The sequence below is a fragment of the Meles meles genome, chromosome 1 (genome assembly GCF_922984935.1).
Source record: "Meles meles chromosome 1, mMelMel3.1 paternal haplotype, whole genome shotgun sequence".
Lineage (NCBI taxonomy): Eukaryota > Metazoa > Chordata > Mammalia > Carnivora > Mustelidae > Meles > Meles meles.
Genome location: NC_060066.1, coordinates 133,442,326 through 133,457,571, shown reverse-complemented (window position 1 = coordinate 133,457,571; position 15,246 = coordinate 133,442,326). Strand labels below are relative to the sequence as shown.

Here is a 15,246-nt window from a genome sequence, read left to right as displayed (position 1 = left end):
TCTAAACTTGAAGTAAAATTAAAATCTTGTAAAGCCACTATCCTCCTTAAAGGCTTTTCAGTGACTAATTAATAAATATTTCCCCAGCATTATATACATCTACAAACATCGACCCACCAAACACATCTGAAAAGGCCTTTGATTATCTCAAAACTGAGATAATCCTGCTCAAGGTGACACCAAGAGACAGAGAATATTCATTTGGCCTCTGCTTGAATATTCTCCTCACAGGATGTACACCACCTTAAAAGGCAGTTAATTCCATTTTCAAGCAACTATATGCATTCAAAAAGCCTTAATTGCTGAATTAGCGTGAAATGTTAAATTAACTGAAACTGGGCATGCATTCTGACTCCTGTTAGTCACAGCTTTTTAGTTTACTCACTTAGCCCAGAGTTTATTCTACCTCACCTAAATGATTACACAATAAAGTAATCTAGAGAAGGCCATGACATAGAAAATCTGCTGTTTCTAATTTCATACATTATCTACTTATCACCCATTTATTTATATGCAGGAGAATGTCTATGTTAATAGCCAGAACTCTGGAGGCAGATTTCATGGGTTTTGAATCCCACTTTACTACATACTACCTGTGTGGTGTTGGGCATATTATTTGACTTTCCTTCGCTTCATCTTCCTTGTCTCCAAAAAGTGGAAAACCATCGAAGTAACTCATACGTTGTTTGGTAAGCTATAAATCAGCTTAGTAAAAGTAAATGACTTAGAACAGTGCCAATGGACTATAGTAAACATTATGCAAGTATAAGTAATTATTGTCTAACTAGGGTTTCTCTGTCTGTCTTTCCATCCATCTATCCATCCATCCATCCATCCATCCATCCATCCATCTACCAATCATACAGCCATCCAATTACAATCTCCAGCCTGCCCTTCCCCAGTCTTCATCTGTAAAAGGATTTAAAGTAATTATTTATACTTCAGTGGAAGAGGGAGAAAGAAAAGGGGAAAAAAACAATACTTAGTAATTATCAGAATAGTGATAGCAGTGTAGTTTCTAAAATTCTCTGAGTGGCTTTATAAAAACTCTCAGAAAAACTAAGGTAGCAAAATCACAAACCTTTGTATGATATATACAACAAAATCAGATACAAAGTTCTTCTTCTTCTCCCTTTCTTACTCCTCCCTTCCTCCCTGATCATGTAGTTTTAAAGTCATTGGGTAGGACACACAAAGGTAGCTGACCAAGAGGATATAGGAGGAGCCATGAGAGCCCAGCATGGGGTATCAGAGCCCAAGAACAATAAGATGGATGTCCACGTAGAGGGTGGCTTGCTATAGTACATCACAGCCCAGGTAGGAAGGAAGGTGTCCATGGGTGGTGGGGACTGACAAAAAACATCAGAGCCCCAGAGGGTCAGGAAAGTGTTCCCGTGGTGGGACACAAAAGGTACACTTCTTGAATATTCTCTTAATTTCATCTGTTAAAAGAATATAAAATGTGCAATGTTGACTTTCTACATAGCAACACTGTCATCTAGTCTCAACTACCCAAAATTAGAGACACAAGTTTGTGATCTTAAACCACTCTGAATTGTATTTGGTACAGATTAATCCTGAACAGGCTTGGACTCCATGGACTCTAAGTCAGTGACTATCTGTTGTATGCAAGGAGGAGTCCACCTTTCTTGATTCCATTCTGTCCTGCTAACTGTCACTCTGCAGGGACTTATACCCACCTGCTGCTACACATTTCTGTAATGCACCTGTCTACTTTCTACTTCAGCTTACTTGAGATCTCCTAACTCTAACATCAATTTAATTTCACAACACACTGCTAGCCTAAATTCAGGTTAAAAAACGGCAAGAACCTGGCTTTTAAGTGGTTTGTTTGGTCCCTCTGCTAGGAATGGTGTGGTCACATGGTTTTGATACCTGTCTTTCCCCTGAACTTTCCTTGTGTCATCCTACGGATCACGGTCAGACCTTTGGCAATCCTTCCTCAGATCCCTGACTTAAAATCTTCTACTTTATATCTTAATCACCTCAAGTTAATTGGTGCCAAATGAAGTACCACGCTTCTCATTTATCCTGTAATTGCTTCCTTTTCCTTGGTCACATGTCAGGACACCAGCTCTGTACCCTTATTTTACTTCAACAAATATTTGACAGGTACCCACTGGTAAGCAAAGCCCTGTGCTTGGATTGGAGATTAAGCAGTAAACCAGTCAGGAGTCTCCACCCCCAAGGAGCTTGCTTTGTAATAAGCAGGACAGACATTAAAGAGCTAATGACACCATTGCTTACTACTTCATTAAATGCTACAAAGTAAAAGAACAGGCAGAGGGACACTGAGATTCTGGGGAGCCTGAAGCTTAAACAAATTGGGAAAACTTCCTTAAGAAAAAAATTAATTAAAATTACAAATACAGGGGCGCCTGGGTGGCTCAGTGGGTTAAAGCCTCTGCTTTCGGCTCAGGTCATGATCCCAGGGTTCTGGGATCGAGCCCCACATCGGGCTCTCTGCTCAGCAGGGAGCCTGCTTCTCCTTCTCTCTCCGCCTGCCTCTCTGCCTAGTTGTGTTCTCTCTGTCAAATAAAGAAATAAAATCTTTAAAAAAAAAATTACAAATACAGGGCACCTGGGTGGCTCACTGGGTTAAAGCCTCTGCTTTTGGCTTGGGTCATGATCTCGGGGTCCTGGGATCTAGTCGTGCATCGTGCTCTCTGCTCAGCAGGGAGCCTGTGTCCTTCTCTTTTTCTCTGCCTGCTTCTCTGCCTACTTGTGATCTCTCTCTCTGTAAAAAAAAATAAATAAAACCTTTAAAAAAATTACAAATACAAAATTTAGGTACAGGGCCTTGGAAGTGACTTGGGCAAGTAAGGGTCCTGAAGCTTATGTTTCACTAGTTTTAATGGTAAATTGGCTTCTGAGGACAGGAGCTCAGAAGGAGCAAGACAGAGGATTTAACCCACTAGTCAGGGCACTCAGAGTTGAGAAAGAGAGAACATACTGTGAGCAAGAGAGAAAATTCCAGGCCAAGGGAACAGCAAAGGCTCTCAGCTGGGAGCATGTCAGAGGAGTAACGAAAGACCAGTTGGTGTGGAACATGGACAGCAAACTGAGGATGACATTGGGGAGGCAGGCAGGGGCCAGACTAGGTAGTAATTCCAGGTCAAGTTAAGGATTTCGCCTCTTAGGAGAAATAGTGGGAAGATTTTGAAGGGACTGAGAACAAGGAGATGAGTGGCGCTGTCTCGGATCAACTGGGATTAGGGTGGCAGCGATACCTATGGAGACACATCCAATGTATACGCTGCTTCAAATGTGATGGCCTTAGTTGCCACACAAACTTTGGCCACTAGCTTAAAAAGGGACCTCAGTCCCTGTGGCTGTCCTGGCAACTCCTACATTGCCAGCTCTCACAGCTCCCTCAGCACGAAAGCTGCACTTTGTCACAGCTGCCGGCCTACTAGTCCCAGTGACAGCTACAGGAATGCCAATGCCCTGGTCAGGAAGCCCTGACCAGGGGACTCAGGCTTTTTCCCTCCAGTCTGGGTTTAGATCTCACAACATCTCACAAGAAACAGCACACAGGAAACACTTCACAACACAGTGTGGCATTTCACTTCCTTAGCAACGGCCCCCAAGGGGCAGGATACACAACCCCCCAGAAGTGTGGAGGAAAGGACAGCTCTGGGGTGTGAAATTTGACCAGTCCAAGTAAGTAGACAGAAAGGAAGCAGTAGGTACATCTCTCACCCTTCTTCTCCTCTTAACTGTTGAGAGGCAGGATGATCTCACATGACACTCTCTGTCCCATGTGACTGAGCCATCAGCTCCATTTCCTTGGGAAGTGGGAGCCAGCTCTGTCATGTACCACACAGGCTCTGCTTTCCCTTCTTCCTATCCCATTTCCCTTTCCTTCCCACTCATACTGCTCTGGGGTTGTAGCCTTCAATCAAGCATCTTCACGTGAACTTTGACATGGGCTATGTCTTCTAAGCTAATGTACATTAAGAAAGAAATGGCTCTGAGATCTATTAAAATGAGCTCAAGATCTATGCAAGACCTGATATTGTCAGTATTCAGTATGGTTCAGTTTGGTGCTTTCTGATCTTTTTGAATGGCATTGTTTGATACAGCTGAGGCTATATCTTATTCACCTTTGTTTTTTGGCAAGAGACCATGCACGCAGTAGGTGCATTATAGATCTTCCTTTGCATGGAATTGGAATAGGTTATCCATGACCCAGAAAAGGAAGAAATCCTGTGATCAGATACTGAAAATTGAGCAGACCCTATAAAGCTACTGATTTGACACTAAACTATGAAAACTTTTCCAGAGGCCGCTTCCTTTTCCTGGTGTTTATAAAACAACAAATTCAAACCAGGTTGAAGAATGCGTATGAGATGACATTAAAAGTGTGGTCATTTGGTGCGCTTGGGTGGCTCAGTGGGTTAAAGCCTCTGCCTTCAGCTCAGGTCATGATCTCAGTGTCCTGGGATCGAGTCCCACATTGGGCTCTCTGCTCAGCAGGGAGCCTGCTTCCCCCTCCCGCCCCCCCCACTGCCTTGCCTCTCTGTCTACTTGTAATCTCTCTCTGTCAAATAAATAAATAAAATCTTAAAAAAAAAAAGTGTGGTCATTCCTGGGTTAGAGTGAAAAGGAAGGCTTGGTTCAGTATGGTTCTATTTCTAGAAGAAAACAAAACTTTCCAAAAAATATGCACATGATAAAGAGGATACACTGGATAGACATGAAAAAAACAGCATTCAGTTGAATTTACCATATTTTAAGAATGTACCTAGCTTCTATTTTTTTAACCGCTCACATGGTCTTAAACGTTTACTCAGAATAGTAAAATACAGTGGTAGCCACTGGCAAAATAAACAAATAATAATGATTGTTCTTATGCAAATTTTCGTTCTGACACAGTTTCTCTGTCTTTACTTTTTCATGTTCTGGTATGGATCTGGATCTGTCCTGCTGGTACACGTGTCATTTCTGTTTTCAGATATAATAGTAAAGAGCTCATAACAGATTTCCTCAGTTCCCTATCATGTAATTTCTGCCTTGGGCTCAGGTCATGCTCTGTGGGAAGCCTGCTTCTCTCCCACTTCCCCTGCTTGTGTTCCCTCTCTCACTGTGTCTCTTTCTGTCAAATAAATAAAATCTTTAAAGAAATAAATAAAATAAAAATTTTCCCTTCTTTTCTCCTTTTTTCTTTCCTTTCATTTTTGTTGTTCTTTTCTTTCTTTCTTTTTTTTTTGCTACCCATACTTAGAAAATGATACTAAATAAAACTGAAATTCAAGAAATAGATACAAAATGTGAGAAATGTGAAAAGTATCTTTAAGTTGGTTAGTATGTTACTCATCAAAGATTTTAAAAGTAAAATGCGGTTATTTAAAAGTTGATGCTCATTACTGAAGAAAATAGTTATTTTAAAGTATTTTATTCTACAGAAAGGCAGAAAGGCAGGCGGTGTGATAAAGTCATTCATCATCGTCAGCTTAAAATTGGCAAAGCTCATGCCAAGCACAGGTTCTGTGGAAGATTTCATGGCCAATTAGGTAAATACACGTGTAAAGTGACCTCAGCACCAAAGATCATGAAGCCAATTACTGACCATGTTTAATTTTACCCCCTTAAATGCCAGAAGTCATTTTTTCCCTTGCAGTTTTAAGATAGTCAAATAAAATGTACAATTTTTGAACACCATAGAAGGCTTTATAATATTTTATAATGAAGAGTCATTAGTATGTAAGTATTGTTAGATGTAGTCCTCTACATCTCTGAGAGGTTTTTAAGAAAACTCAGCCAAAGCTGTCTAGAAGATTTTTCATGACAGCGTGATGGACATAAGTGTACAAATTTAAGTATGTATTTTTCTATTTGAAATACAAATTTGAGGCACATGGTTAGTTGTTTGCATTTATGCAAGATTCAATTTATATTATGGAAAACCTGCTGACTAGTGTTCCATTCCGGAGCATTCTGTCCTACCATTTTATGCATGTCTGTATTCAAACTAGAATAGTATTAAATGAACAATTTATATTTTAAATATTCAAGAGCTTTATATTCAGAATTTCTTCTCACTGTCAAACTAGTTTGCCTAAAGGCAAGGTAAGATCCTGTTACACTCTCAAAGGTAGAATTAAATTTTATCATGGCATCCATCATAATATACAGTTTGCTTAATATGTAAATAAAGAGTATATGGATTCCAGGAATAAAGGACTTTTAGGTACTGTGTGAAATCCAAGGGACCACTTTTATAGAATAGATTCCTTTTAAATTTACATTTCCATCATTTTAATGAAAACACAGGGTAAACAAATTATAATAGAAATGTTTTAAGTTACCATTTTCCATTCAATTTTATTTCTATGGGGCTATTTTTCATGGCAGGTCTTTATTTAAAACTAATAAAAATGGAAGAGAAGGAATAAAACAAATACATACTAAAGAAATCATTACCTCAGCCATTCTGGAGAGTTCCATCCAGTCGTTCTTGCTGTAACTGCACATGATGCTAGCAATCACAATCTTTAAGAAGAAAAAGAGGAAAGAATGTCAGTTCCAATAGTTGCACATAAGGGTATATTAATATTTACACATGTATGTTTACAATGGTAAACTGTATCATAAAAATTAGTTTTTTGATCTGTTAAAGACAAATTAGTTAAAAACAGCAGTGTATTACGGTGAGATTCAAGGCTTCAGACTTCTGTTAGAGACTTTCTCATTTATTATCTTTGAATTTTTTTAAATTTTTGAATGTTTTATTGAATAAATTTGACACATAATACATTGTTTAAATTTAATGTGTATACTTATGTTACTTTGATACATTTATATACTGTAATATGATTACTGTTACAGTGATATTTATCACATTACAAAATTGTGGTGTAGTATCATTGTTTATATTAAAGACCATTTCTTCTTCATTAATAATGGAGTCTCGAGGAGTCAAGATGGTGGAGAAGTAGCAGGCTGAAACTGCATCAGGTAGCAGGAGATCAGCTCGATAGCTTATCTAAACATTGCAAACACCTACAAATCCAACGGGAGATCAAAGAGAAGAAGAACAGTAACTCTAGAAACAGAAAATCAACCACTTTCTGAAAGGTAGGACTGGCGGAGAAGTGAATCTAAAACGATGGGAAGATAGACCGCGGGGGGAGGGGCCGGCTCCCGGCAAGCGGCGGAGCAACGGAGCACAAAATCAGGACTTTTAAAAGTCTGTTCCACTGAGGGACATTGCTCCAGAGGCTAAACCAGGGTGAAGCCCACGCGGGGTCAGCGTGGCCCCAGGCCCCGCAGGGTCACAGAAGGATCGGGGGTGTCGGAGTGTCGGAGAGCTCGCAGGTATTAGAACGGAGAAGCCGGCTGCAGAGACAGAGCCGAGGACTGAACTCTCAGCTCGGGGTTACCTTGAACCGGTCGCGGGCTGGGTGAGCTCGGAGCGCGGCTAGAGGCTGGGGATACGGGAGTGATTGGGTGCTGTCCTCTGGGGGCGCACTGAGGAGTGGGGCCCCAGGCTCTCGGCTCCTCCGGGCCGGACACTAGGAGGCCGCCATTTTCATTCCCGTCCTCCAGAACTCTACGGAAAGCGTTCAGGGAACAGAAGCTCCCAAAAGCGAACCCAAGCCGATTACTTAGTCCGGCCGCCGGTAAGGGCGGTGCAATCCCGCCTTGGGCAAAGACACTTGAGAGTCACTACAACAGGCCCCTCCCCCAGAAGATTAACAAAATATCCAGCCAGGACGAAGTTCATCTATCAAGGAAAGCAGGTTCAATTCCTAAGACAGCAGAGCAATTCCAGAGGAGGAGAAAGCAAAGCACGGAACTCATGGCTTTCTCCCCATGATTCTTTAGTCTTGCGGCTACTTCAATTTTTTTTTTCTTTTTTCAATTTTTTTTCTTTTTTCTTTTTTCTTCTTCTGCTAAATTTTTTTAAAAACTTTTACCCTTTTCTTTTTTAACGTTTTTTGACTAGTTCATCTAAATATATATATATTTTTTCTTTCTTTTTTATATTTTTTTATTTTTCTTTTTTTTTTTCAGAACTTGTTTTTATCTCCTTTCTCCCCCCCACAATTAGGGGTCTCTTCTGATTTGGTTACAGCGCATTTTTCTGGGGTCTTTGCCACCCTTTTAGTAGTTTATTTGCTCCTTCATATCTTCTTATCTGGACAAAATGACAAGGCGGAAAAAATCACCACAAACAAAAGAACAAGAGACAGTACCGAAGGCTAGGGACCTAATCAACACAGACATTGGTAATATGTCAGATCAAGAGTTCAGAATGACGATTCTGAACATTCTAGCCAGGCTCAAAAAAGGCATGGAAGATATTAGAGAAACCCTCTCTGGAGATATTAAAGCCCTTTCTGGAGAAATTAAAGAACTAAAATCTAACCAAGTTGAAATCAAAAAAGCTATTAATGAGGTGCAATAAAAAATGGAGGCTCTGACTGCTAGGATAAATGAGGCAGAAGAAAGAATTAGTGATATAGAAGACCAAATGACAGAGAATAAGGAAGCCGAGCAAAAGAGGGACAAACAGCTACTGGACCATGAGGGGAGAATTCGAGAGATAAGTGACACCATAAGACGAAACAACATTAGAATAATTGGGATTCCAGAAGAAGAAGAAACAGAGAGGGGAGCAGAAGGTCTATTAGAGAGAATCATTGGAGAGAATTTCCCTAATATGGCAAAGGGAACAAGCATCAAAATCCAGGAGATGCAGAGAACCCCCCTCAAAGTCAACAAGAATAGGTCCACACCCCATCACCTAATAGTAAAATTTACAAGTCTTAGTGACAAAGAGAAAATCCTGAAAGCAGCCCGAGAAAAGAAGTCTGTAACATACAATGGTAAAAATATTAGATTGGCGGCAGACTTATCCACAGAGACCTGGCAGGCCAGGAAGAGCTGGCATGATATATTCAGAGCACTAAATGAGAAAAACATGCAGCCAAGAATACTCTATCCAGCTAGGCTATCATTGAAAATAGAAGGAGAGATCAAAAGCTTCCAGGACAAACAAAAACTGAAAGAATTTGCAAACACCAAACCAGCTCTACAGGAAATATTGAAAGGGGTCCTCTAAGCAAAGAGAGAGCCTAAAAGTAGTAGATCAGAAAGGTACAGAGACAATATACAGTAACAGTCACCTTACAGGCTAATAATGGCACTAAATTCATATCTCTCAATAGTTACCCTGAATGCTAATGGGCTAAATGACCCAATCAAAAGACACAGGGTATCAGAATGGATAAAAAAACAAAACCCATCAGTATGTTGCCTACAAGAAACTCATTTTAGACGCGAAGACACCTCCAGATTTAAAGTGAGGGGGTGGAAAACAATTTACCATGCTAATGGGCATCAGAAGAAAGCTGGGGTGGCAATCCTTATATCAGATCAATTAGATTTCAAGCCAAAGACTATAATAAGAGATGAGGAAGGACACTATATCCTACTCAAAGGGTCTGTCCACCAAGAAGATCTAACAATTTTAAATATCTATGCCCCTAACGTGGGAGCAGCCAACTATATAAACCACGTAATAACAAAATCAAAGAAACACATCATAATAATACAATAATAGTAGGGGACGTTAAGACTCCCCTCACTGAAATGGACAGATCATCCAGCCAAAGATCAACAAGGAAATAAAGGCCTTAAATGACACACTGGACCAGATGGACATCACAGATATATTCAGAACATTTCATCCCAAAGCAACAGAATATACATTCTTCTCTAGTGCACATGGAACCTTCTCCAGAATAGATCACATCCTGGGTCACAAATCAGGTCTCAACCGGTATCAAAAGATTAGGATTATTCCCTGCATATTTTCAGACCACATTGCTCTGAAGCTAGAACTCAATCACAAGAGGAAAGCTGGAAAGAACCCAAATACATGGAGCCTAAACAGCATCCTTCTAAAGAATGAATGGGTTAACCAGGAAATTAAAGAAGAATTGAAAAAATTCATGGAAACAAATGATAATGAAAACACAACAGTTCAAAATCTGTGGGACACAGCAAAGGCAGTCCTGAGAGGAAAATATATAGCGGTACAAGCCTTTCTCAAGAAACAAGAAAGGTCTCAAGTACACAACCTAACCCTACACGTAAAGGAGCTGGAGAAAGAACAAGAAAGAAACCCTAAACCCAGCAGGAGAAGAGAAATCATAAAGATCAGAGCAGAAATCAATGAAATAGAAACCAAAAAAACAATAGAAAAAATCAATGAAACTAGGAGCTGGTTCTTTGAAAGAATCAATAAGATTGATAAACCCCTGGCCAGACTCATCAAAAAGAAAAGAGAAAGGACCCAAATAAATAAAATCATGAATGAAAGAGGAGAGATCACAACTAACACCAAAGAAATACAGACAATTATAAGAACATACTATGAGCAACTCTACGCCAACAAATTTGACAATCTGGAAGAAATGGATGCATTCCTAGAGACATATAAACTACCACAACTGAACCAGGAAGAAATAGAAAACCTGAACAGGCCCATAACCAGTAAGGAGATTGAAACAGTCATCAAAAATCTCCAAACAAACAAAAGCCCAGGGCCGGACGGCTTCCCAGGGGAATTCTACCAAACATTTAAAGAACTAATTCCTATTCTCCTGAAACTGTTCCAAAAAATAGAAATGGAAGGAAAACTTCCAAACTCATTTTATGAGGCCAGCATCACCTTGATCCCAAAACCAGACAAGGATCCCACCAAAAAAGAGAACTACAGACCAATATCCTTGATGAACACAGACGCAAAAATTCTTGCCAAAATACTAGCCAATAGGATTCAACAGTACATTAAAAGGATTATTCACCACGATCACGTGGGATTTATTCCAGGGCTGCAGGGTTGGTTCAATATCTGCAAATCAATCAATGTGATAGAACACATTAATAAAAGAAAGAACAAGAACCATATGATACTCTCAATAGATGCTGAAAAAGCATTTGACAAAGTACATCATCCCTTCCTGATCAAAACTCTTCAAAGTGTGGGGATAGAGGGCACATACCTCAATATTATCAAAGCCATCTATGAAAAACCCACCGCAAATATCATTCTCAATGGAGAAAAACTGAAAGCTTTTCCGTTAAGGTCAGGAACACGGCAGGGATGTCCATTATCACCACTGCTATTCAACATAGTACTAGAAGTCCTAGCCTCAGCAATCAGACAACAAAAAGAAATTAAAGGCATCCAAATTGGTAAAGAAGAAGTCAAACTATCACTCTTCGCAGATGATATGATACTATATGTGGAAAACCCAAAAGACTCCACTCCAAAACTGCTATAACTTGTACAGGAATTCAGTAAAGTGTCAGGATATAAAATCAATGCACAGAAATCAGTTGCATTTCTGTACACCAACAACAAGACTGAAGAAAGAGAAATTAAGGAGTCAATCCCATTTACAATTGTACCCAAAACTATAAGATACCTAGGAATAAACCTAACCAAAGAGACTAAGAATCTATACGCAGAAAATTATAAAGTACTCATGAAAGAAATTGAGGAAGACACAAAAAAATGGAAAAATGTTCCATGGTCCTGGATTGGAAGAATAAATATTGTGAAAATGTCCATGCTACCTAAAGCAATCTACACATTTAATGCAATCCCTATCAAAATACCATCCATTTTTTTCAAAGAAATGGAACAAATAATCCTAAAATTTATATGGAACCAGAAAAGACCTCGAATAGCCAGAGGAATATTGAAAAAGAAAGCCAAAGTTGGTGGCATCACAATTCCGGACTTCAAGCTCTATTACAAAGCTGTCATCATCAAGACAGCATGGTACTGGCACAAAAACAGACACATAGATCAGTGGAACAGAATAGAGAGCCCAGAAATCGACCCTCAACTCTATGGTCAACTAATCTTCGACAAAGCAGGAAAGAATGTCCAATGGAAAAAAGACAGCCTCTTCAATAAATGGTGCTGGGAAAATTGGACAGCCACATGCAGAAAAATGAAATTGGACCACTTCCTTACACCACACACGAAAATAGACTCCAAATGGATGAAGGACCTCAATGTGAGAAAGGAATCCATCAAAATCCTTGAGGAGAACGCAGGCAGCAACCTCTTCGACCTCAGCCGTAGCAACATCTTCCTAGGAACAACGGCAAAGGCAAGGGAAGCAAGGGCAAAAATGAACTATTGGGATTTCATCAAGATCAAAAGCTTTTGCACAGCAAAGGAAACAGTTAACAAAACCAAAAGACAACTGACAGAATGGGAGAAGATATTTGCAAACGACATATCAGATAAAGGGCTAGTATCCAAAATCTATAAAGAACTTAGCAAACTCAACACCCAAAGAACAAACAATCCAATCAAGAAATGGGCAGAGGACATGAACAGACATTTCTGCAAAGAAGACATCCAGATGGCCAACAGACACATGAAAAAGTGCTCCACGTCACTCGGCATCAGGGAAATACAAATCGAAACCACAATGAGATATCACCTCACACCAGTCAGAATGGCTAAAATTAACAAGTCAGGAAATGACAGATGCTGGAGAGGATGTGGAGAAAGGGGAACCCTCCTCCACTGTTGGTGGGAATGCAAGCTGGTGCAACCACTCTGGAAAACAGCATGGAGGTTCCTCAAAATGTTGAAAATAGAACTACCCTATGACCCAGCAATTGCACTACTGGGTATTTACCCTAAAGATACAAACATAGTGATCCGAAGGGGCACATGTACCCGAATGTTTATAGCAGCAATGTCTACAATAGCCAAACTATGGAAAGAACCTAGATGTCCATCAACAGATGAATGGATAAAGAAGATGTGGTATATATACACAATGGAATACTATGCAGCCATCAAAAGAAATGAAATCATGCCATTTGCGACGACGTGGATGGAACTAGAGCGTATCATGCTTAGTGAAATAAGTCAATCGGAGAAAGACAACTATCATATGATCTCCCTGATATGAGGACATGGAGAAGCAACATGGGGGGGTAGGGGGATAGGAGAAGAATAAATGAAACAAGATGGGATTGGGAGGGAGACAAACCATAAATGACTCTTAATCTCACAAAACAAACTGGGGGTTGCTGGGGGGAGGTGGGATTGGGAGAGGGGGAGGGGGCTATGGACATTGGGGAGGGTAAGTGCTATCGTGAGTGCTGTGAAGTGTGTAAACCTGGCGATTCACAGACCTGTACCCCTGGGGATAAAAATACATTATATGTTTATTAAAAAAAAAAAAATGGAAGGGGAGGCGAACCATAAGAGACTATGGACTCTGAAAAACAACCTGAGGGTTTTGAAGGGTCAGGGGTGGGAGGTTGGGGGAACAGGTGGTGGGTAATGGGGAGGGCACGTTTTGCATGGAGCACTGGGTGTTGTGCAAAAAGAATGAATACTGTTACGCTGAAAAAATAAATAAAATGGAAAAAAAAATAAGGGAGTCTCTATTCAAAGTCCAAATTTTGCTGAAAATCATTTTTAGTTTGGCATCATAATCATAATGCATTAAAATACATTGATTAATATCACTCTATTCTATCATGAGTTGTATACCGACTTTTAATTGTGTAAAATTTTTTATGTGTTCTTTTTTAAAATTAAATTAAATTAAATTTTATTTTCAGTGTTCTAAAATTCATTGTTTATGCACCTTATTACCTTTGAATTCTTATGTAAGTTACTTTTCTGATCCCCAGCATTCTCATTTTTTTTTTAAATATTTTATTTATTTATTTGACACAGAGAGGTCACAAGTAGGCAGAGAGGCAGGCAGAGAGAGAGGAGAAACAGGCTCCCCACTGAGCAGAGAGCCCGACGCGGGGCTCGATCCCAGGACCCTGAGATCATGACCTGAGCCGAAGGCAGAGGCTTAAACCACTGAGCCACCCAGGCGCCCCAGCATTCTCATTTTTAAAATGAGATAATGATACTGACTTTGCCAACCTCAGCAAGTGATAGTGGGAATTAGATAAATTTGTGTATGTGAAAGGGTTGTCTAAATTATACAATGACATGGAAATCTTCATTAATATAATTACTGGTATAGCTAAAAGTTTCAGGATATGGAAAAGAAATAAATTAGTGTCTTCTTCAATCATATCTTATTACAGCACAGTTAATAATACCTTACATATTCATAGTGCATTATATTTTTAAACTTGGTTAAATGTTGATTATTTAACTATAGTAGTACAGTAAGCCTGTAATAGAGGCTATACAGAGTGGTAGTCACTACTACCTGCTCCAAAGTTGGAATGTCCGGATTAGAACTCTGACTCTATCACTTACTGTGTGGCCCTGGGCAAATTATTTAGTTTCTTCATTGGTTAAATATGGATAATGTACTACTCATTCAGAAAAATAATAACATAAATTACTAAAAACCTATATAGCTCTTATGATGCGCTAGGTATTGTTTTAATGGTTTTTACTTCACTTACTTAATCATTCCCGTTATTAGTCCACCAGTTTTACAGATGAAGGTGCTAAGGCACTGTGACGTAAAAACTACTAAGAAGCAGCTAGATTTTGCTGGCCCCAAATAAGTAATTAATACACATCACAATTTTTTTATTATTAATATTTAAAGACTGAGATTGAGACAGGAAGAGTTTGTGCCAAGCCTAAAGTCACAGATTCTAGTGGAAGAGTCCACTAAAAGTCCTTATGCTCTCACCACATGCAGCTTTTTTAACTTATGTGTAGAAAACAAAACAAAACAAAGGTATGTTGTAAAAGTCAGATGAATGCATTTAACATTGAGAAAAACAGAAAATAAGTTGTGATCATCTTGGACAGAGTTCTGAGAACTAAAAAGACAACAAGCTTGTCTGTAACATTGAGTTAATTTTTTCTCTCCTGAGAGCCTCTCCTTGGGAACTGGAACTGCCCTGCATCATTCATCATCTTATCTACAGTAACCAGCACAGTGTTTGGCACACAATAAGACTGAGTGAATAAATGAAGGAGGTTGCCAAGGGTTTAGGGAGTTGTTTTATCAGCTCACCTTTTAAAAGTAAGCAAAAATGAATATCATGAGTCAGAGAAGGACTGTTGGCAAACAATTACTATGAGTCAGATTGAAGAGTGAGCAAGGCTAATGCAGATGTTGGTCTTGGTGATGGGAAAAAGGGTCAGATGTTAAAATATACAGGACTTGTGTCCTAGAAGGAGCAACTGAAAGAGAGGAACCAAAAGATCTGAGTCTGCCTCTGAGGGATGGAGAGAAA

The 15,246-nt window shown here is 39.5% G+C and overlaps 1 protein-coding gene across 1 annotated transcript in view; it reads right to left on the bottom strand.

The window, feature by feature from the left end:
- DPYD (dihydropyrimidine dehydrogenase) overlaps window positions 1-15,246 on the bottom strand; it is an 868,613-nt gene that overhangs the window by 292,558 nt on the left and 560,809 nt on the right. Inside the window, exon 15 of the mRNA XM_046016334.1 lies at window positions 6,448-6,516. Coding sequence (XP_045872290.1) covers window positions 6,448-6,516 — 69 coding nt within the window. The remainder of the gene's footprint in view (window positions 1-6,447; window positions 6,517-15,246) is intronic.